The following is a 23,352-nucleotide window of genomic DNA, read 5'->3' on the forward strand; positions in this document are numbered from 1 at the left end:
AGCCGATCAGTGATTCTCTGTCATCATTGATGTTTCTATCTTTCTCTCCCTCTCCCTTCCTCTCTGACATCAATAAAAAATATATTTAAAAATAAAAAACCTTTTACATAGTAAGTGCCCAACTAATGGCTAGCCATAATGAAGGTGATAATGACATACAGATTTTAAGCAGTTAAAAAACTTAATTGAATATAAGCATCAGCATAGGAATAAAACCAAAGCAAACTTTGTATGTGTTCCTGTCTACAGTGTATAACAACACAAAGGCAGTGGCTTATTTCCTGCTGCTAGTCTATACCTGTACAGGTCTTAAAATTCCTAAGAGTGAAACTAATGTCACATTATATTTAGTGATTATATTAGTGTTTATTATACCTCAGTGGAGTATTCACTCCCAGATGGAATGTGGCACTAACCTAACAGTTCTCAAGAAACACCTTGTTAGGTCCTGCTGATTTTAATAGACCCTGATTTTATTTACAGGGATAGTAACATTCTTTCCTACCAGGTACATTTCCCAGAAAGTCCTGGAACATCAGCTGTTGGCTCTGTCATTTATAGTCGTAGTTGAGTGAGCCAGGGGCATTATTCTTCTCTTCCTTATGTGTTAGGAATAAAGAAGGGCATGATCCCCTCAAGACAGTTGTAAGGATTAAATCCAATGGCTTTGGTGTATGTGGCTTGCCCAGAGTATATGCTTCATGAATATTCCTCTGGACATTTTTAATGATTTTGGGTATGTAGCTTTTGGTAATAAGCAGTGAACTTGAATGCTGTAGGTCTTTCTCTTTCCTGAAATTATGTCTTAAGGAAGAGAAATGTGTTGTTGAGATTACATCACCTGATAAAATCATTTTCAGTGACTTGAAAATAACTTGGTTAAAGCTCTATTACTCCCCTGAAGGAAAAGAGTCAAATTTGGGTCTGTTGACAGTCTTTCATTTGTTATCTGCCCTAGAAGTCCAACATAGCTCCAAAAGGAATGTGAGTTTTATTCGTATGTGAGATAATGTCTAGCAAGGGATAACCAGGGTTGTAACTCAAGATTAAAATTGGGAGTTTTGTGTGACTTTGTTTTTTTATTTTTAAATACAGACTTTTGAGCTGTGGAGGGAACTGGTATCGACCACTAAGTAGTCATGCTACTCTGCTAGACAAACATTGGACCAAAATTCACCTGGATAACATGGATAAGACAGAACTGAATGAGGTATGTGGTTATTAGAAAGTATTGATGCTTTTCTTTTTCGCTTTTTATTATTAAAAGTTCCAGACTTACATGTAAATAGAGGAAATAATATAATGAATTTTCAAAATACTTACCAACCTAATTTGCTGACAGTTAAAGTGCTAACATTTTTGTGTATTAAATTCATCTAATATTTTTTATTTGATAATATATTTGAAAGCATCGTTTGTTGTATGGCTCTGTCATAATGCAGCACTTTCTTTTGCAATTGTAGACGTTTAAGATGTTTAATTTTCAGACTTAAATTCCAGTCTATTCTATAAAAGAGAGGACTAAAGTTCATACTTAGGTGTGATTTATTGGGGATTAAGAGGATGAGAACATTTGACAACTACTCTTTTCTTAGTTTTGGTGTATGTACTTTAAATTCAAGCCAAAGCTTATCTTTTTGTTTCTGTCATGCATTGCAGTGAGTCACCCTGCTCATAGGAAGCACGACAGGAGCATTCACCTCTTCACTTCCATGACATATGTCATATTTAGACCGTTGACTTTGAGAAGCTCATTTGTCATTTCTAGGCTTTTGGACTTGCTAATAAATCCCAATAACACTCTCCTGAATAAATGAATAGTGGTAAAAACCTTGTGTGCATTACTTAGGAAATGAAATAATCTCTTCAAGGAACTGTATTTCTGTTGCTACCAACCACAGTAGTCTTATGCTCAGAAAGATTTTTTTTTTTTATTTCTTGCCGAAATAATCAAATTATACTTTAAAAAATGAGCTATTTATGTAGTGCTATTCTCATACCTGGTGCATGCCAGGAACTCACCTCTAGCAGTTTCTCAAATGTCTCCCCCTACACCTTGCATGTGTCCAGATCTCTTAGGTGCTGGTGCCTTAGATGGCCTGCTTTCTCAGCCACTGCTGACCTCTGCCAGGAGCATCTTCTGCCCCATGAAACTTTCCTGCATCTCCCAAGTAGGGCTGACCTTTGTGTTGTAAGCTTGATTTGCTTGCATATCTGCTTCTTATGCCAGACGGAGTTACTTAAGGGTGGGCTACATTTCTTATTTGTTTGTTTTCTTTTCCCTAGAACAGTGCCTGATATAAAGTTGGCACTTAATAAATGCTTATCAAAGGAATGAATCTCCGAGATGCACATCATTTGATAATAGAGCCATATCATGTCAGATTAGTTTATTAAATGATATTATGTTTAAATTTTTTATTTGTGATAGCAAAGAACAGATATTTTTGGCTAAGGTAGAAAATGACTGGTTGGTGGGTACATACAAATCTTTTTTAATTCAGAAATTTTTCCCAAATAGCTGAGATTTTACTAAACTGTTAAACTTGACAAAAATTTTTTCCAAGTAAAAATAAGCTTTTTTTCACCCTGATTATAAATATGCATAGTTAGATAATGAAATTACTAGAAATGAAATTAGATAATGAAATTTATTACTATTCAGCAATAAAAAGGAATGAACTTCTGATACATGTAGTAATGTCTGGATGAATCTCAAAAACAACTTGAGTAAGAGAACCTGCACTACACACGAATCCTATATGATCCCATAAAAATGACATACTTAAAACCATGGAACCAGATTTGTGATTCCCAGGGCAGGGGGTGGGGAAAGGGATTGATTACGAAAGGGGTGCGAGGGAACTTTTTACTTTAGCGGTGAAATAGTTTATATATATATTCTGTGGTGACCAAGGTCATAAATGTATAGCGAATAATGTATAGGTGTTCCCTTTGTACACAAAATGTATATTCAATATTTGAAAGATCCATGAGTGTAACTGTTAAATTGCATTTGTTTATTATTCTCTTGTCCTTATTTAATTTTTAAAAGATCTGAAGTTTGTTTTCAGCAATATTTGTTATAAAATCCTCCAATAAAACTAGATATGAAGAAATAAAATCTGAGATCTACCACTTGAGACGATTTAATGTATACAAATGTGGATATTTTATATACAAATTGGAATCACAATATTCTTTTCAAGCTTACTTAAATATTTTGGATGGTAATATTACTAATATATACGTGATATTTCTCTTCTCTAATAGATTTTACGGAACAATTTTATATCATAAAACCTTGGAATCAATACTATGACCACCAAGTATTATATTGCAGAAAACTCTCAGTTATCAAAGTTGAACAGGATAAGATCTTTTCAAACTTTATTGTTTGCTTTTTAAAGAGCAGCTGCTTTTGATCAGTACTTAACACTAGCTCATTTTACTGTGGTTTGCTTTTCTTTTTATTTTTTTTAATATACTTTATTGATTTCAGAGAGGAAGGGAGAGAGAGAGAGAGATAGAAACATCAATGATGAGAGAGAATCATCGATTGGCTGCCCCCTGCCTGCCCCCCACTGGGGATCGAGCCCTCAACCCAGGCATGTGCCCTTGGCCGGAATCCAACCTGGGACCCTTCAGTCCGCAGGCTGACGCTCCATCCACTGAGCCAAACCAGCTAGGGCTGTGGTTTGCTTTTAAAAGGTTATTATTTCTTTCCAATTGACTGCTTCTAATTTGCTTTGGGCTGAGAAATGACACAATGAATCTTACTTGAATTGTATTTACAGTGAGTAAATAGTACTTGCAAGATTTCTTCAGTGAGTAAATTTCTGGGAGTTGGGTGTATAAGTTGCTTTAGAGACCTTTTTCCTATCTGGCTTCTACTTCCTAAGCTCTGTTATAGATGGTGAGATTGCCGGACGACTGAGTTTTGGGTAGAAAAAAATTAGTCTTTGAGAGGGAAGGGACTGTGGGTAAGGGGGAAGTTCTTATACCTTGGTAAAGATGACAAATTTCATAGAGCTATACATTTTTTGGTTAACTAGTGTCAGGAACAGTTTACATGTGCTTTTAAAAATCACTGTGTCTACTGCTTAAATTTTCTTTGCTTTTTTTCTCCCTCTGTCAGGTTCTTCAGAACAGATACCCCAGCCTATTAGCAGTAACTGACCACCTGCTTGACATTTACATCCAGCTTACTGGAGAGAAACACCACTCTCAGAGTGATAGTTCTGTTGGATGTGAACAGGTACCTAAGGAAGTTTCGGAAGCCAGAACAGAAAACAAAAGACTAAGCCTTGAGGGAAGAGAATTGTCTCTAAGGTACTGGACTAAACACTTTTTTGAGTTGATATTTTAAAAACTGCTTTACTCAAAAGTTCTTAGCAGCTAGAACCAAATGCTTACAAGAGGTCAGGTTTGAAATTAGACTTCTGGGCTGTTTCATGGTGTCAGATCCCTTTTTCAGGTCTATTTTTACTCGTTAGGAAGACTTGTCATGTTGTTTTCACTTTGAAAAATAACTCTTAGAGCCAGAGTTGGGAATAGTTTCCTCTGAGAGTTGCTCCCCTTCTCCTGCTACTTGTGTGGATGGATGGGGGAGAAATGAGTGATAGGTCACTTTCTGGTAGGGGTAGGGACTGGGACCACTCACTTATTCCTTCCTCTGACACTGTTTATTTTCACATTGCCTGAAGAAAGGAGGTGTTTGTTATCAGGTGTCCCCAGATGTAAGTGGACCAAATAAACTGATGCCTTTGATGTCTTTAGCCTATGGTCTTTTATTTATTGATTTTTTTTTTTAAAGGGATCTACTGAATTGGTGTAATAGGATTGCCCATAGCTTTGATAGTCTGTCTTCATCAGCATCATTAAATATTTTTCAAGAGGTAAGATACAGTCCTCTTGTTTTCTCTGTGTTCTATCAGGCTGTTGATTTCCATTGTTACTTTCTGTGTCTTGACTGCTATCAGAGTTTTTCTTTTGTGAGGTTATTGTTATTATCCTTAGCTACTTAAAACTGAACTAATGTTGCCTTAAAACTAATTGAGCAAATAAATGTTTGTGCTTCAAATAAGTATAGTTTGAGATACAATAAGACAGGTACTAAAATTAAAGGTAAAATGAATAAAAAATCTCACAGGTGACAATAATGTTATAAAATATAAAGTGTTTCTAAGATGTTTAATATTTATTCTTATATGTAATTTCTTAGTCTATATGTTAGATTTGTAGAGCTGTAGGCCCTTTTAATTTTAATCCAGAGAAATTTATGTGGAGGTTGCAAAGTGTAACCTTGTATGCTGGGCTTTGGAAAAAATGTGATGGGTGGGAAGGAACACATTTCCTATAGAATAGAGCCCTTTTGAGTTATAGCTCTGCCATATTCAATAAGAACACAGATTTGTTCCCTCCTGCTTAAGAATAAAAGTGGTTCTATGTTTTCTTAAGATGTTCAATTTTGATTATAAAGTGCTCTGGTTCCTGTCAGTTGGGACTGAGGAGAGAATAGTGACCCAATTTGGTCTGCAGTATCTCTTTGTGTTTGGTAAAGTTACTTTTGAGTAGAAAGAAACCTCATTTGGAGTGTATATTTAAGCTCAGCCTAACCCTGACATGCAGTGTGCCAGTCCTTTAATCTCGTTCTTCTCCAGTGAACTCTCCATTTTCCTACATTTCTTGTGTGTTGTAGGTAACCATGTTTTGTACTTTTAAAATAAAAGTGTAACATTGGTAGGAGTGCTTTTATCTTCTTTAGTTCTATTTTAAGATTTCATTGTGTGTTTGTATATAAAATCACTTTATTGAGATATAATTCACCTACCATAGAATTCACTTTTTTTAAAAAAAATATATTTTATTGAATTTTTACAGAGAGGAAGGGAAAGGGACAGAGAGCCAGAAACATCGATGAGAGAGAAACATCGACCAGCTGCCTCCTGCACACCCCCCACTGGGGATGTGCCTGCAGCCAGGGTACATGCCCTTGACCGGAATCGAACCCGGGACCCTTCAGTCTGCAGGCCGACGCTCTATCCACTGAGCCAAACCAGCTAGGGCGAATTCACTTTTTTTAAGGTGTACAATTTAGTGGTTTTTTTGAAAACTGAATTATGCAGTCATCACCACTATCTAATTTTAGAATAGTCACCCCAAAAACAAACATTGTACCCATTGTCCATCATCTCCATTTTTCTTTCTCTATAACCCCTGACAACCACCTGTCTACCTTCTGTCGATAGACTTGCTGATGCTGAACATTTCATATAAATGGAATTGTACAATGTGTGACCTTTTGTATCTGGCTTTCTTTATTCAGCATATTCTCTCAGTTAATTCATATTGAATGTAGCATGAGTCAGTACTATGTACTGTTGAAAATGGGAAAATATATGAAAGCAAAATGATATAATATATTCTCCTAGCCAAGGATTCCCCAGCACTAAGAAATTGGTGTATCTTCTAGGTCTTTTACTATGTCTATACGATTAAGAATGCTTATTGTATCAGAGTCCTCCCTTTAAGGACTCTACCATGTTGAAGATATCAGGCCAGTTGTTTTGTAGAATGTTCCACCTCTGGCTTTATCTGGTTGCTTCTTCGTTGTTCTGACATCACCTGGTGTTCTGTAATTCAATCCAATTCTGATACTGACTATGTGGATCAGTGTAGACCCCATAGGTTTAAGGGTTCAGTCCTCCACAAGGCTGCCCCCACTTTAGACTCCAGCTGCAAGTGTCTGGGCCAATCACACTGTGACCTACTAGCTATAAATTCAGGGTTCCCACAACCTCTCAGCTTCAGTAATGGACTCACAGAACTCAATGAAAGCACAATTCAGTGCAGGTTACAGTTTTAATATGAAAGGTATAACTTAGGAACAGCGATACATAGGGCAAGCTCTTACAGGTCCCAGGTACGGGAGCTTCTGTTCTTGTGGAGTCGGGGTATGCCATCTTCTGGTACATCACTATGTCTACCAACCAGGAAGCTCTCCAAGCTTTGGATGTCCAGTATTTTGTTTAGGTCTTATTATGTCACTAGAGGCCTAGTGCATGAAATTCGCGCATGGGGGTGTGTGTGGCCTGCACTCTCTCGCAATCTGGGACCCCTCAGGGGATGTCTGACTGCCACTGGCTCCTAACTGCTTGCCTGCCTACCTGCCTGATCGCCCCTAACCACTCTCCTGCCTGCCTGATTTCCCCTAACCACCTCTGCCTACCTGCCTGCCTGATTGCCCCTAACCAATTGCCTGCCTGCCTGATCGCCCCTAACCCCTCTGCCTGCCTGATCACCCCTAACCACTCGCCTGCCTGCCTGATCGCCCCTAACTGCTCACCTGCCTGCCTGATTGCCCCGACCTTCTCTGCCTGCCTGCTTGATTACCCCTAACCACTCACCTGCTGGCCTGATCGCCCCTAACCACTCGCCCACCTACCTGATCGCCCCTAACCCCTCTGCCTGATTGCCTGTAACCACTCTGCCTGCCTGCCTGATCACCCTAACAACTCTGCGGCCCTAATCGCACCCCTGCCTGCCTGATCTCCCCTAACCACTCTGCCTGCCTGCCTGGTTGCCTCTAACAGCCTTAGCCTTTGGCCCCTGTCGTTTGGCTGTCCAGTCTAATTAGCATATTACGCTTTTATTATTATAGCTTGGCTATATGATTGAGCTCAGTCTCTAGCCCCTCTCCCCTCTGCAGAGCTTGGGGGTAGAGGTGAAAGTTTCAACCCTCCAATCAGTCATTGGCCTTATTGGCCTGGCCAGCTTTACCCTTAAACTATCTAAGGGCCCCATCCTGAGAATAAACTCTGGTATGGTCCAGAGGGTCTAGTGAAGAACAAAAGACACTCCTTATTCCTGGTCATTCCAAGGGTTATTGAAGCTCTGTGCCAGGAATTAGGGACAAAGACCAGATACATTCTCTCTTGTTTAAATGCTTGTGTGATGTTTATTGATATAATATACTTGGTGGTGGCAGAACCAGATACAGTTTCCTCACTTAATGTCATCGATAGGTTTTTGGAAATGCCAGCTTACAGCAAAATGACAGATAATGAAACCAGTTTTATCATAGACTAAGAGTTAAGTTTCTACAGCATACTTCTGGTCACAAACTTCTAAATAAAGATCTCAAACACTTTTAATATTAAACATTCAAGTAAATGTGAGCTATACATACATTTAAGAAGATTAATAAGTAAGAAAATTATTTTCCAACCCACTTATTCCAGTTCAGGGTCATGGGTGGCTTTTCTCAGCAGCTCTGGGTGCAAGACAGGACCCAACGCTGGACAGGACATCCTTCACGATAGGGTGCATAAACTCACACACACTCACCCAGGCTCAATTTACTAACATGCACATTTTTGGGATGTGGGAGAAAACCGCAGTACCTGGAGAAAACCCACATGGACATGGGTCAAACCACACAGACAGTGGCCCCAGCCGGAATTGATTATTTTTTCTTAACAACATCATAATGAAATGATGTTGAACAAAATGATATTACTTGAGGATATGTTATCTATTCTTTATTTTGCCCCACACATGATATCCTTTCCGTTGTCATTTTATCTGTCTTCTCTCTTGTAAATATAAGTTTAACAAAGTGCTTGAGGTATTAATATTCAACTTTTTGGGGAGTAGAATCCATTTTTTGGTGGTGATATGTACTTTTTATTTTATTACATCAGAAGATACATACCTGGTTGGCCTATTAGTAGTTGCTAAGGTTGAGTACTGAGTTAAAGTAAGGCAATGGATTCCTTTATTGCCTACCAGGAATTTTCCTTTACAGCTAGAAAGTAATGTTTTGGTATTACTTCCACTGTCTGAGAATAAGTTTCCCTGTGGACCACATACCTGATGATCAACACTTATTGCTATTTTTACCTGATGAGTTTCTTCCCCTCTTTCTCCCCCCCCCCCCCTGCTAATTAACCAATACAATGATAGTAAAGCCTTCACATTTGTGTCCTGCCTCTATAATGGCAAGGTCCCTGCATCTAGCATTGGTATCTTATTTGGACTCTTCTTAGATTTGCAGAAATGTTCCTCCTGGATTTTATGTTCCTCCCTTTGTGGCCAAGAGATTGACACTCTGTTATTAATGTATTATTTTAAACATCAGTGGCACTTACCTTAGTTATTTTAATAGGCTCTGGACTGTTTCACAGCAATGCTTTCCAAGCATACAAGCAAATTGAAAATGGCAGAAGTCATTGGAAGCAAATTGAACATTTCCAAGAAAAAGGTATGCTATTTTTACTGTCCTGTTGAAAAGAAGCTGGGGTATTTAGTTTACTTGCTGGTCTCTGGTTTTACCTTGAACAGCTTTTGCAATAACTGCCGGCTCTATCAAAATTGCTAGTTTTATTGCTGCCTCTCATGGCCATAAAGCACTCACTACCTCCTACATAAGTAGTTTTCCATGTGTTCTGTATTTTTTTTTTTTTTTAATATATTTTATTGACATTTTACAGAGAGGAAGGGAGAGGGATAGAGAGCTAGAAACATCGATGAGAGAGAAACATCGATCAGCTGCCTCCTGCACACCCCCCACTGGGGATGTGCCCGCAACCAAGGTACATGCCCTTGACCGGAATCGAACCCGGGACCCTTCAGTCCGTAGGCCGACGCTCTATCCACTGAGCCAAACCGGTTTTGGCCATGTGTTCTGTATTTTTAAAGTGAGCTTCCTGGTGTCCTATATCATACTAGAGACCCGATGCACAAAGATTCGTGGAAGAATGGGCTTTCCTTCCCCTGGCTGCCCGTAGCGCCTTCGCTCTGGCCAGAGCCGTCTTTCCGCCTTCCCATGCTTCCCAGAGGCCTGGAGCAGCTGGGGTGGTGCGAAACGCCTGCATTGTCGCCGTGGCAAGCGTCCCGCCCCACCCCCAGCTGCTCGGCCCCTGTGTATGCAGATTAACCCGCCATCTTTGTTGGGTTAATTTGCATACTCCTGATTGGCTGGTGGGTGTCTCGAAGGTATGATCAGTTAGCATGTTACTCTTTTATTAGGTAGATGTGTGCCTTATTCTCCACTATTGTTGTTTCTTAAATATATTTTTATTGATTTCAGAGAGGAAGGGAGAGGGGGAGAGAGATGGAAACATCAGTGATGAGAGAGAATCATTGATCGGCTGCTTCTGGCATGCCCCCTATTTGGGATTGAGCCTACAGTCTGGGCTTGTGCCCTGACCAGGAATCGAACCGTGACCTCCTGATTCATAGGTTGACGCTCAACCACTAAGCCGCACTGGCCATGCTATTCTCTGATGTTTTAATGAGCATGTTATTCTGTAGATTATGGACTTAGGACTGGAACTGTGTCTTAGTAACACCTCTCTAGTTTTATGCACAAGTAGATTTTTTTTAGCTCTTTATTACTAATATCTTCAAACATGGGAAAAGTTTAAAAGAATAACCTCAATGAACATCTGTGTATACACTACTTGGGTTCATTGCTGACACTGTTAATATTTTTTGCCATTCTTTTTTGTATCAAAATACGTGTGCTTAGAGGGGAGAGCCTTTTAGCAGGGGTGTTGGTTACTGGAGAAGTATCTAGGGCCCATTTAGAGGCAGATATCTGGCATTCCCAAATAAATGATGATTCACAAAAGCCTGTGTCAGAAATAGAACCAGTTAGAGGTGTTCCTTAGGCTTCTGAAACTGTCGAGATGGTTTTGGCTGCAAGTAACACAATACCTACTTAAGGGGCCTAAACAATAAAATTATAGTAGGCAAGAGAAGCTAAGATATCACCATTGGCTTTGATTGATCAGGATTCATCCTTTTGATTAAAGAGGGGTTTACCTTCCCTGAGTACTTGGCCCCTCTCACCCTCCCGAGCCTGATCAAAATCTGGGTTCTTTGGGTTGACGACAAGGATGAGAAAGAAATGGCAGCTGGGTAGATACTCTGGAGCCAGTGTCACAGCTCCTCTTTCTGCTTTGGCTGTAGTTAGATGTACCATAGTTGATGCAGGTCAGCGTTTCCTGCATTATGTTAGAAATTTAAAATAGAAGAAGGCATAGCTGAAGAAAAATTACTTTGTTTTTTTTCATATCTTGAAGTAGAGTTTCTGTTTGCTCTATTGGGGTATGTCTGTGTTCACTTTAGGTATAGGTAGATCTCTAAGTAGATTTATTTGAATGAATAACAAGTGCTATTACAGAGAAACATTCATAACCAATATTTTAAAAAACATTAGAAATTTTAAGAATTAAAATATAAAGTAATTAAAAGCTAGCTTGCCTGTCTTGGAAGTACAGAGCACCTCTTAGTAAAGGACTAATTAGAGCAGTGGTTCTCAACCTTTCTTACAGTTCCTCGTGTTGTGGTGACCCCCAACCATAAAATTATTTTCGTTGCTACTTCATAACTGTAATTTTGCTACTGTTATGAATCGTAATGTAAATATCTGTTTTCCAATGGTCTTAGGCTCTATAGCAGCGGTTCTCAGGTAGAGCCTAAGACCATCAGAAAACACAGATATTTACACTACAAACAAAGAAGAGGAATCAAAATGTTACTTAGGTAAAATCTTTCCTCTTCCATAGGCTGAATTCTTCTGTCAACTCTATAAACCAGAAATTGTGATCAATGAGCTAGATGTGCAAGTGGGTCGAGTGCGGCTTCTACGGAAACAAAGTGAGGCTGTTCACATACAGAGGTAAATAGGGTTCCTACGTAATATGAGAACTGTGGAGTTGTTAGGAATTTGATAGAAGGTCTAGTTCAGCCCCTTTGACTAAACATGTATCTGAACTGTGATCTCTTCAGTGAATGGGATGGTAAGGTGTTTTCCCAAAGTATGTTTTATGAAACTCAGTGAATTTTGGGGGGAGACTATTCAACCCATAGTAACTATTACTATCCAAATTTTACAGGTGAAGAAACTGAGGCTAAGAAGTTAAGTAATTTGCTCAAGATAACGTAGCTAGTATATTGTCTTATCTTATTGGTGTTCTGAATCGCCAGAGCCTGCTAAAGTGCCACATGTGTATTCAGTGTTTGTAGAATGAATGAGTTTTGCATTTCATATGTTGTAAGGATACCTGTTAGAGCATGAAGACAGTTACTCTGAGTTGTCTTCTCATTCTTATTTGTTGAATCCAGAAAATCTGACTCTTCAAAGCAACACCAAGAGAAGCTTGTAGCCTGCTTTTCTTAACTGCTTGCTTACTTTCCCCTTCTCAGGGAGAAGTTTACTTTTGCTGCTACGAGGCCATCCTCTGTTCTTATTGAGCAGCTTGCGGTGTGTGTTAGCAAAGGAGAACCAGTATTGCTGGTAGGAGAGACCGGGACTGGCAAAACCTCTACTGTACAGTACTTGGCTCACATTACAGGTAACTCCTAGGGGCAAGCATTTTGCCCCCAGAAAAATATACATTTCACACCGACTGCCTTTTTTTCCTTCTGAAAATAAAGTCAACAAAATACTGGATTTTAAAAAGTGCCACCACTCCACTTTCCCTAGAAATAAACACTGTTAACAGATGGGCATTAACCTTTTTTTGTTCTCCTCTATGGTCTACAAATGCGTATACATATGAATTTGGGTTTGTTTTGAAACAGATGGGGTTGTGCTCTGTGTTTTGCATTTAGTTAAGCAAATTGGACATCTTTAAAAACAACTGTCTTATTTCTATTCTGATGGCTAAATATTCCACACTGAGCATTTATTTCATTCTAATTTGTAGACATTGACTTGCTAAAGGATTTTTATGGTTTTCAGTTATCTGATGCTAGAGCAATAATATACAGTGAATCTTCTTATACATATCTCTCGGGGTTAGGTGAAATTTTAGAATCCTAAAAGTCATAAAATGAGAGGATCAGAGCAAATGCACATTTATTATTTTTTATTTTTAAATTTAAATTGTTTATTGTTTAAACTATTACATGAGTCTCCTTTTTTTCCCCATTGACCTCTCCCCGGCTGCTCCCACTCCCCAGTACATGCCTCACCACTCTACTATCTGTGTCCATTCGTTATGCTCATATAAATGCATACTAGTCATTTTGTTGATCTGTTACCCCCTCATCCCCCCCCCCTTCCCTCATCAGTTGGACAGTCTGATGCTTCTATGTCTCTGGATCTATTTTTGTTCATTAGTTTGTGTTGTTCATTATATTCCACAAAGGAGTGAGATCATGTGATATTTATCTTTCTCTGACTGGCTTATTTCAGAGCAAATGCACATTTAAAGATTTGCCCCATGCTCATATCTGCACATCCTTAAGAATCATACTGGATTTTATCAGTCTTGAAATTTTCGGAATGACACTTTTGCCCTTTCTTTTTTAAAGGCCACCGTTTGAGGGTTGTCAATATGAATCAACAGAGTGACACTGCAGACTTGCTTGGAGGGTAAGTGTAGCTTAAAATTGTTTTCTTTTTATTTAAACTATATACATATTTTTTATTAATTTCAGAGAGGAAGGGAGAGGGAGAGGGAGAGAGAGATAGAAACATCAATGGTGATAGAGAATCATTGATAGGCTGTCACCTGCATGCCCCCTACTGGGGATGGAGCCCACAACCCAGGCATGTGCCCTTGACTGGAATCAAACCCGGGACCCTTCAGTCCACAGGCTGACGCTCTATCCATTGAGCCAAATCAGCTAGGGCTAAAATTGTTTTCTTATTTTGTGTTCACTGCTTGAGGTAGGAAATACTGTTCTCTTACAAAGCTCAAAGGTAGCCTTGGAAAAAATGTTTAAAGTCTTCCACCCCCACCGCTACCCTCCCCAGCAGGGTAGTTATTGGAATGTATTGAGGTGTTCTTGTGTATATTGATATTTCTCTGCAGTTTAAAAGAACACTTGAGTTCTGGTTCTCAAAGATCATGCTGAAAGTGGAAGGGAGAAAAGGAGATAAGCATATAATCAACTAATATTTGTGTGTGCAATTGCTTATCCAAAATGTATGTTCTGGACTTACACTGTCTTTGAGCTGGACTCTCCTCTAGTTAGAATGTCTCTGAAACATTAAGTAGCACTCTACGTGGAGTCCTGCTTCAGTCGGTGCTTTTTCTTTGCTTACCATCCCAACCCATTGCTTATATTCTGCTCTACACATATCATTAATTATGTACTTCATTAAAGCTTTTAAATTTCTGTTGTCTTAAAATTAGTCAGCTGAGGCTTATCTCTCTTACTCTAATTCTTCTTTCACTTTATTAGTTCTTCCCCAGGATCTTTCTACCTTGTTTTTATTTTACTTCTATTAAGTTAATTGACACTTATCCCCCCATTCCTTCATTGAGATACTTGGCAACCTATTCTTACTGCTATATGGAATTTGTTACTTAACAAGGCATGTCTATCATACTGTATATTTCTATTCTGTATGTTTTCAGTAATATCCTACTGTTAAGTATTCTAACACAGATGGCATTAATCTCATACTAGTTGAGCAGGCACTGGGTCTGTCTCTTCTAAAATTTTCTAGTGTTGTGCCAGCTATTGCAAGTAGTTTTGTTTTGTTTTTTAATGTTTTTATTGATTTTTAGAGAGAGAGGAAGGGAAAGGGATAGAGAGATAGAAACATCGATGAGAGAGAAACATCATTATTTGGCTGCCTCCTATATGCCCCCTACTGGGGACCAAGCCCGCAACCTGGGCATGTGCCCTGACTGGGAATTGAACCCGTGACTTCTTGGCTCATGGGTTTATGCTCAACCACTGAACCACACCAGCCAGGCGCAAGTAGTTTAAATGTAGCAAGTACATGGGAGCTCATTTGTGCCCTTATCCAATTGATAATACAAAAGATTGGGATCAGTGTGATAATTGGAATTTTGTTTTGGTGCTAACTTGATGAAAATATATATCCATTTTTCCTTGTTAGTAAGTTAGCATCAGTTATCAAAAGAAAACTTAAATACATACACTTGGAGAATTTGGTTGTTAAGAAGGCCAAGTGGGTTAATACAGATAAAGGATTCAGTTTAGTACCTGACATATTAGTGCCACGTATCAGTTTTATTTTAAAAAAAAATTTTAAAGAGTTAGCTGTCATAATCATTACACTATTCATTGACTCAGTCTATTAAATTCGTAAATGAAAGAAGTGGCTTAGACTGAACTCATTAGGAGAAATGTCCATTCATTTAAAGCTGAGCACAATGGCTGAAACACTTAAGTCAATACATATTTCAAGTGATTAAAAATGAGCAATCATACATACATTTCACAAAAGAAAGAAAAAATGAACTATATAACACAAATACCTACTCAATGGGAACTAACCTGACACTGGGGAGAATTGGTGATTCAAACTATGAACCATTGTACAGCAGGGTTTCCAAAGTGTCTGGCTGGTGTGGCTCAGTTGATTGAGTGTCGTCCGTGCACCAAAAGGTCATTCGTTCGATTCCTGATCAGGGCATATATACAGGTTGTGGGTTCGATCCCTGGTCAGGGTGTGTATGGGAGGCAAACGATGGATGTTTCTCTCACATCGATGTCTCTCTCTCTCTCTCTCTCTCTCCTCTCTCTCTCTCTCTCTCTCTCTCTCTCTCTCTCTCTCTCTCTCTCCCTCTCCCTCTCCCTCTCCCTCTCCCTCTCCCTCTCCCTCTCCCTCTCCCTCTCCCTCCCCCTCTCCCTCCCTCCCTTCACTCCTTCCTCCTTCTCACTTCCTCTCTATCTAGAAAAATAAGTAATAATATTTTTTAGAAGAATAAATACTCTGGAATAAAATGTTGAGCTGTGGAAGGTCACAAACCATTGCAACGTTTAAGTTTCTTTTGCCTATATTTATCTCTTGGGAGCAGTACCTTTCCTCCCTCAATTGAGAAGGCAAGAACTGAGTTTATTTTGCTTATGTAAATCAGTTTCAGATATTGTTGTATTTTTATTCTAAAATATCCTGAAAAGGTTTTGGTTGATCTTAATAAAATACATTTTATCATTGAGTCCTATAAATCAGTGGTTGCCAACCGGTGGTCCGTGAGGTCCAAAAGGTTGATGACCACTGCTATAAATGATGTTTGTTTGTTTATTTATTTTTTTTAAAAAATATATATTTTATTGATTTTTTACAGAGAGGAAGGGAGAGGGATAGAGAGTTAGAAACATTGATGAGAGAGAAACATCGATCAGCTGCCTCCTGCACACCCCCCACTGGGGACATGCCCACAACCAAGGTACATGCCCTTGACCGGAATTGAACCTGGGACCTTTCAGTCCGCAGGCCGACGCTCTATCCACTGAGCCAAACCGGTTTCAGCTAAATGATGTTTATTTAAATGTTAGTAAAATAAATGACAGGCCTTTCAGTGCCCAACTAGGAGTTTCAAAATTTTTAATAATGTTTATCTAATAGTAGTTTTTACCTTTAGTTTAGGCCCTTTAAACACAGTGCAGAAAATATATTATAATTTAAAACTTTAACATAGATTTTAAGTATTTTGGTATTATTTCTGATTTTGAGTAAATGAAATCTTAGACCTGTTCCTATTTTCTGAGTTATGGTTTTTAAGTTCTATTGTCTTCAGTAGTTTTTCAATAACATTTGCCATTTGTTTTAGTTACAAACCAGTGGACCATAAGCTTATTTGGCTACCCTTACGGGAGGCATTTGAGGAACTCTTTGCCCAGACATTTTCCAAGAAGCAAAACTTTACGTTCTTGGGGCACATTCAGACCTGTTACAGGCAGAAACGGTGGCATGATCTCCTCAGACTAATGCAACATGTGCACAAATCGGCTGTCAACAAGGATGGAAAAGAGAGCGAAACTGGTAAGAATGTGACCTAGGCTACTAGTGAAAGGGCATGAGGCTGGGGCTCAATTAGCAGAATTAGGAGAAGATTTGGGGAGAAGAGTGAAGCAATGCAACTTGGAGTTTTCTAAGACTTAGGGCAAAAAAGACTAATTTTGAAGTATTGCTGCTCCCATGATTCTAGGCATGGTTTCCATAAGAATCATCAGATTTCCTTAAAAAAAGTTTCCAAGAAGCTTGATTCCAAAGCCAAGAGGCTTTTGGTAGCTTAGTTATCTTCTCTGTGGTTTCTCATCTATTAAATGGAAATAAGAGTACCTACCTCAAAGGGTTGCTGTGAGGGGTGATAAATCAGTTAACTAGTACGTGTACATGTGCATATGAATGAGTTAACTAGTATAGTGGCTAGCACTTAAGCAAGTGTTTGGACTTATATTTTTAATACTGCTAAGATATTTGTTTTTTGTGTGTTTAAGTTATGCATAGTACAGTTCAAAATGTAGGTTAAATTATTGTCTTTATTCCTTTCTAGGGTTACTCCTGAAAGAGAAATGGGAAGCTTTTGGTCTTAGACTTGACCATGCCCAACAGCAGATGAAAATGACTGAAAATGCCCTGTTGTTTGCATTTGTAGAGGTATTTTGCTTTAGTTAATAAGGTTAAGGGACTGTTGATTTGATGCAGAATGCAAGTATTAGACTGGCTTCTATTTTGTATTCTCTTCATGTTGATATTTTTAGTGCTTGCTGCTCAAGACTTAAACACTTAATTGAAATAATATATTGGGGGAAGATTTTGAAAAATGTTCTTTATTGAAATTATAGTCTTGGTAAACACTATAATTTTTATTTATTTATTTTTAACACTATCTTTTTAAAGATGGAAGTTGAGGCCAGTTGCTGAACTCTTTGTTTCCTAGCTCTTTGTGTGTGATGTGTGAGAAGGAGAGCAAGCCCACTAGGTTTGGGTCCATTCACTTTAGGCCCCATTTTTTATTCCAGTGCATGGGTAGCTTTGCTTTTTTCTGTCCTGTGACCCTGTAGGAAAGATCAGCGTAATTAAATGTTCATGACCTAAGCTTTAAAAATTTTTCTTTTTGTTTCTGTGACACTTTTTAGACCACATCTTAAGAGAGGTAGGAATCTTACTTGAGATGGTGTTTTGGTATGAGAGAAGGTCACTCAACCATATGTCCCATCTGTGTGGGAAATTTGGTCATTAGTATTTAATCTTGCTATGATTATTTCTAAAATAACCAATTAAAATGTCACGTGCTCTCCAAAGAAGGGTTTAAACCTATTTCATGACTTAGCATTACACTGGAGTTTAATACATTTGTTCTTTTTTTTTTTTTTTTTTAAGAATAGTTTATTAATTTTTAGAGAAAGGGAGAGAGAGACAGACAGAAGGCAGACAGACATTGATCAGCCGCCTCCTGTATGCCTACTACTGGGGATGGAGCCCACACTCCGGTCATGTGCTCTCACTGGTAATCAAACCGGCACTTCTCTGTGCTTGGAATGATGCACAACCAACTGAGCAACACTGACCAGGGCTGTCCTTTTTTTAAAAAATTAAAATTGTAGATAATTTGTCAGGATTATTAATGAAAAGAAAAGTATAAAGTTTTGTTGTTTTTTTTAATCCTTACCCGAGGATATTTTTCCATTGATTTTTAGAGACAGTGGAAGAAAGAGGTAAAAACAGAGAGAAATACTGATGTGAGAGAAACACATTGATTAGTTGCCTCCTGCATGTGCCTTGACCAGGGTCTGGGCCAGGGAAGAGCCTGCAACTGAGGTTATGTGCCCTTGACTGGACTCGAACCTGGGATCCTTCGGTCCGCAGGCCGATTTTTATCCACTGAGCCAAACTGGCTAGGGCTTGTATAAAGCATTTTAATAACAGTAAAACAGTTCAGTTTTTGATTTGTTAACTGTAAGATTTATTTTTTTATTACTCTTGGAATAGAACTCTGAGACAAAATCGGTAGAGAAGAGTTAGGAAAGATTCATTGTGATATTCTTCAACAACTGTGAAAGGCTACGTATTACAACCACCACACATCCTTGATTTAGTCCTTTATCTGATCGTGGTATAATCAGAGCTTAACCCTATATATGTTTATGTTGAGTGCTTTTAATAACCATCTGGGTACTCTTTTTTTTTTTAAATTGATTTTAGAGCTAGAAAGAGAGAAATACCAATTTGTAATTCCACCTATTTATGCATTCATTGGTTGCTTCTTGCATGTACCCTGACCAGAGATCAAACCCACAACCTTAGCATATTGGGACGATGTTCTAACCAACTTAGCCACCCGGCCAGGGACATCTGGGTACCTTTAAATACCTGAATATATTGCTATCATTTATCTCACAACTATATAATGAGATGATCTAGTTTATTGTATCTCACTGTTAGGCTCAAAGATATTCCCTTAATCCTTTTAGACATTTGAAAAAGTTAACTTGGTCTTAACTCTGGCATTCAGCCAGCAGCCATTTGGCAGTTAGGGCATAAGCTCATCAGGTTGGAGAGGTTTACCCTTGCTTCTGTTTTCCAGTCCTGGTTATATAACTTTTTGGTGAATGTGTCCTTACTTGAAATGGATTCTTACCATTATACTTTATCTTCTTCTAGGGTACATTAGCTCAGGCTATAAAGAAAGGAGAGTGGATCTTGTTGGATGAAATTAATCTGGCTGCTCCAGAAACATTAGAATGTCTCAGTGGTTTGCTCGAAGGCTCTTTTGGCTCCCTGGTATTGCTGGATCGAGGGGACACAGGTAGGACTTGAGACCCTTGGGGTCTGACTTGCTGCCAGGTCTTTTGGCCTCTTTAGAGTAAGAATCTATTAGGTGGATTACAGGGGCCACCCAATTGGACTTGTTTATTCCATAGATATTTATTTTCTGTATATGTCCTATTGTTAGGTGGTATGGGGAATTCAAAGAATACAATAATTTGTCAAGGCATTTGGGTAGTGGGTAATAGACACGCACAATTAGTGGGAAACTGTATACTGGAATAGGTGATAAGACATGAACGACAGTGAACCTATAAAAGACAGTGGAATGGCAGCATAAGATTAAGTAGTGTACATCAGTCTGGAAACTGATTTCAGAAAAGGCAGGAAAGGTTTGAATAGCCAGTAACAACTTGGTTGAGCCTGAGGCAGTGTTTTGTTTGACCTGGGTTCCTATGGAGTTAGTCTTCCCCTTGGGATCTGTGGCTGATTACTTAATTTTACAAGTTGTTGAATTTATCATTTTCTCTTAACAGAACCACTGGTTCGTCATCCTGACTTTCGTTTATTTGCCTGTATGAATCCAGCAACTGATGTGGGCAAAAGAAATCTCCCACCAGGAATAAGAAACAGGTGAGGGGACATGGCCTGATTCCTGAAGACTTTTTTTAAAAGTTCTTCTTGCCCTAGCTCAGTGGTCGGCAAACCGCGTCTTGCGAGCCACATGCGACTCATGAGCCGCTGTTTGCCGCTCTGTCGACTAATGAGTTTACCGACCACTGTCATATACTACCCTTTACCTCTTTGCACACAATATGCCACAATTGCCTAATCCTCACAGCTTCCAACTACACGGTAACATTTAGTCTAGTCCAGTGGTCGGCAAACTCATTAGTCAACAGAGCGCCAAACCGCGGCTTGCGAGCCGCATGTGGCTCGCGCGTCGCGGTTTGCAGACCACTGCCCTAGCTGGTTTGGCTCAGTGGATAGAGCATTGGCCTGTGGACTGAAGGGTCCCTGGTTCAATTCTGGTCAGGGGCACATGCTTGGGTTGCAGGCTTGATCCTCAGTAGGGGGCGTGCAGGAGGCAGCCAATCCATGATTCTCTCTCATCGTTGATGTTTCTCTCTCCCTCTCTCCCTTCTTCTCTGAAATCAATAAAAAAATTAAAAAATAAATAAAAAGTTTATTTTTAAAAAATATATATTTCTTTATTGATTTCAGAGAGGAAGGGAAAGGGAGAGATAGAAACATCAATGATGAGAAAGAATCATTGATCGGCTGCCTCCTGCATGACCCCCACTAGGGATCGAACCCACAACTTGGGCATGTGCCCTTGGCCGGAATCGAACCTGGGACCCCTTCAGTCCGCAGGCCGATGCTCTATCCACTGAGCCAAACTGGCTAGGGCAAAAAAATAAAAAGTTCTTATTTATTGATTGGTAATATTAACATAACCAAACTCCATAACAGTGCTTAAAAATTTTTGACCACAGATAGTGTATCTTCCTTACTTGTCTTATTCCTTTAGTTTCTGTAGGTAGTAGAAATATGGAAAACTCTAGAACACTGGAGAATTTTTCCTTTGGATTGTTAGTATGGCACTTAATGGTTCATGATATTGTTGAAAACAAAAATGTTTCCTTCTTCAAATAGCTTTGTGGCTATTAGAAAAAGTTCACATAATGATATCTATCTATATCTATAAAAGCCTAAGCAACCGTTATGACCGAATGACTGGTCGAATGGTCGCTATGATGACACACTGACCACCAGGGGGCAGATGCTCAATGCAGGAGCTGCCCCCTGGTAGTCAGTGCGCTCCCACAGCCAACCACCTGTGGCTTGCTAACCTCCTGTGGTCCTTCCCCATGGCCTGCCAGGCCAAGGGACCCCACCCATGCATGAATTTGTGCACTGGGCCTGTAGTCCTATATAATAAAAGCATAGTATGCAAATTGTCCCCTTGACAGGAGTTCTTCCGGGAGTTCAACTCAGGGGCAGGGCCAGCTGGGGAAGGGAGGGAGGCCCTGGCTGGCGGTAGGTAGCCAGGGGAAGGGTGGGAGTACCCGGTTGGCAGCCGGCAGCCATAAGGACCCTACCAGTGCATGAATTTCGTGCACTGGGCCTCTAGTAACAGTATAATAGCATAAGTGCAAGTTAGCAGCAAAGTCCTCTTGAATGAGGCTAATGATGTGTAAAAGGTCTTTTAAATTACAGTTTTCATCATTAAGCACTGATTGACATGAACAAGGTTCTTAGTTATTGGTGTTTTATGAATGTAGCACTTGGGAAAAGATAAATGACCTTATTTATTATTGGTAAACTTTTGTTGAGTTTTATGTTTCAAAACTGTTAAAATTGTATTAGATCCCTGCTCCCATTATTTTATTTTTTTTTAAATACACTTTTATTGATTTCAGAGAGGAGGAGAGAGAAAAAGAGAGATAGAAACATCAATGATGAGAGAGAATCATTGATTGGCTCCCTCCTGCATGCCCCACACTGGGGATCGAACCTGCAACGCAGGCATGTGCCCTGACCGGGAATCGAACCATGACCTGGTTCATAAGTCGATGCTCAACCACTGAGCAACGCTGGCCGGGCCCTGCTCCCATTATTAAAGTAATAAAAAATTCTTAAGAAAAATTTATAAACTACAATTACATAATTTCCTTTGCTCCAACTATTTTATTTTTCACAGTGAGGGGCCTTTTTTGTTTCATGTTCTTTTGTGTTTTGTTTATTAATCCTCACCCAAGGAGTGAGGTTATTTTTTATGTGCCTTGACTAGGACTCAAACTGGCGATCCCTTGGTCCTCAGTCCAACGCCCCAACCACTCAGTCAAACTGTCCAGAGCAATTTCATGTATTTTTTATTACATGTACTTATGATCAAATACACCTGAAAATGAGGATAAATAAGTCTTATTTTTTTGTAGCTGTTTCTTGTAAGGACTATAAACAGAATACTTCATTCCAAGAAGAAATAATGGTAGATTTTTGTAAAAAGCGAAAGATTTATGCGATCTGAAGAGAAACCAGAATATAATAATGGTAGATTTTTGGTAAAAGTTAGATTATTTTTTATTTTGCTATGGTCAGTCTATATCTCAAGTTGGAAGAGTTATATTTTATATTGGAAACAGTTAAAATGAGTTTACATTGGTTTTTCATTTTTTATTTTCAGAATAGTTGCATTAACTTAAATATGGTTATTATCTATGATAATAAAAGCATAATATGCTATTCGACTGAACTGTTGAACAGCGGAATGACCTTCTGGCCAGGGGTCCTCAAACTACGGCCCGCGGGCCACATGTGGCCCGCCGAGGACATTTATTTGGCCTGCCGGGTGCCGCTGCCTGTCCTGCTTAGCAGCCGACTTGTCCCGGGCCCGCAGTGCACATAGGAATTTGTTCATAGTTGTTTTTTTTTAAACTATAGTCCGGCCCTCCAACGGTCTGAGGGACAGTGAACTGGCCCCCTGTTTAAAAAGTTTGAGGACCCCTGTTCTGGACGAAGGCGGGGCTGCGAGGGTCGAGGCAGGCGGGGCTGTGAGGGCGGAGCCTCTTGCATTAATTTTGTGCATCAGGCCTCTAGTATAATAATTGTCTTACAGGTTTACAGAACTTTATGTAGAAGAACTGGAAAGTAAAGAAGACTTACAAATTCTTATTGTAGATTATCTGAAAGGATTGAGTGTGAGCAAGAGCACAGTGCAAGGAATCATAAAGTAGGTGGTTCTCAGTTTCTACTTATAAACCTTTCCTCTGAACATAAAAATGTGTGCCTCATTAATATATTGTTTTCTTTTTCTTTTTTTGCTTCTAACTGGAGAAAACTAATGTAAAGAT

At 39.2% G+C, this 23,352-nt stretch overlaps 1 protein-coding gene across 3 annotated transcripts in view; it reads left to right on the forward strand.

Annotated features, from left to right (window-relative positions):
* The window catches only part of MDN1 (midasin AAA ATPase 1), a 163,912-nt gene that overhangs the window by 21,858 nt on the left and 118,702 nt on the right, over positions 1-23,352 (forward strand). For all 3 annotated transcript variants that reach the window (XM_080666284.1, XM_080666285.1, XM_080666286.1), the window contains exons 9-20: positions 1,096-1,210; positions 4,139-4,332; positions 4,817-4,898; positions 9,170-9,265; positions 11,577-11,689; positions 12,217-12,365; positions 13,330-13,390; positions 16,554-16,765; positions 17,280-17,383; positions 19,391-19,535; positions 20,032-20,128; positions 23,118-23,231. In XM_080666284.1, coding sequence (XP_080522410.1) covers positions 1,096-1,210; positions 4,139-4,332; positions 4,817-4,898; positions 9,170-9,265; positions 11,577-11,689; positions 12,217-12,365; positions 13,330-13,390; positions 16,554-16,765; positions 17,280-17,383; positions 19,391-19,535; positions 20,032-20,128; positions 23,118-23,231 — 1,482 coding nt within the window. The remainder of the gene's footprint in view (positions 1-1,095; positions 1,211-4,138; positions 4,333-4,816; positions 4,899-9,169; positions 9,266-11,576; positions 11,690-12,216; positions 12,366-13,329; positions 13,391-16,553; positions 16,766-17,279; positions 17,384-19,390; positions 19,536-20,031; positions 20,129-23,117; positions 23,232-23,352) is intronic.

Source organism: Plecotus auritus, assembly GCF_963455305.1.
Source record: "Plecotus auritus genome assembly, chromosome: 4".
In the NCBI taxonomy this organism is placed as follows: domain Eukaryota; kingdom Metazoa; phylum Chordata; class Mammalia; order Chiroptera; family Vespertilionidae; genus Plecotus; species Plecotus auritus.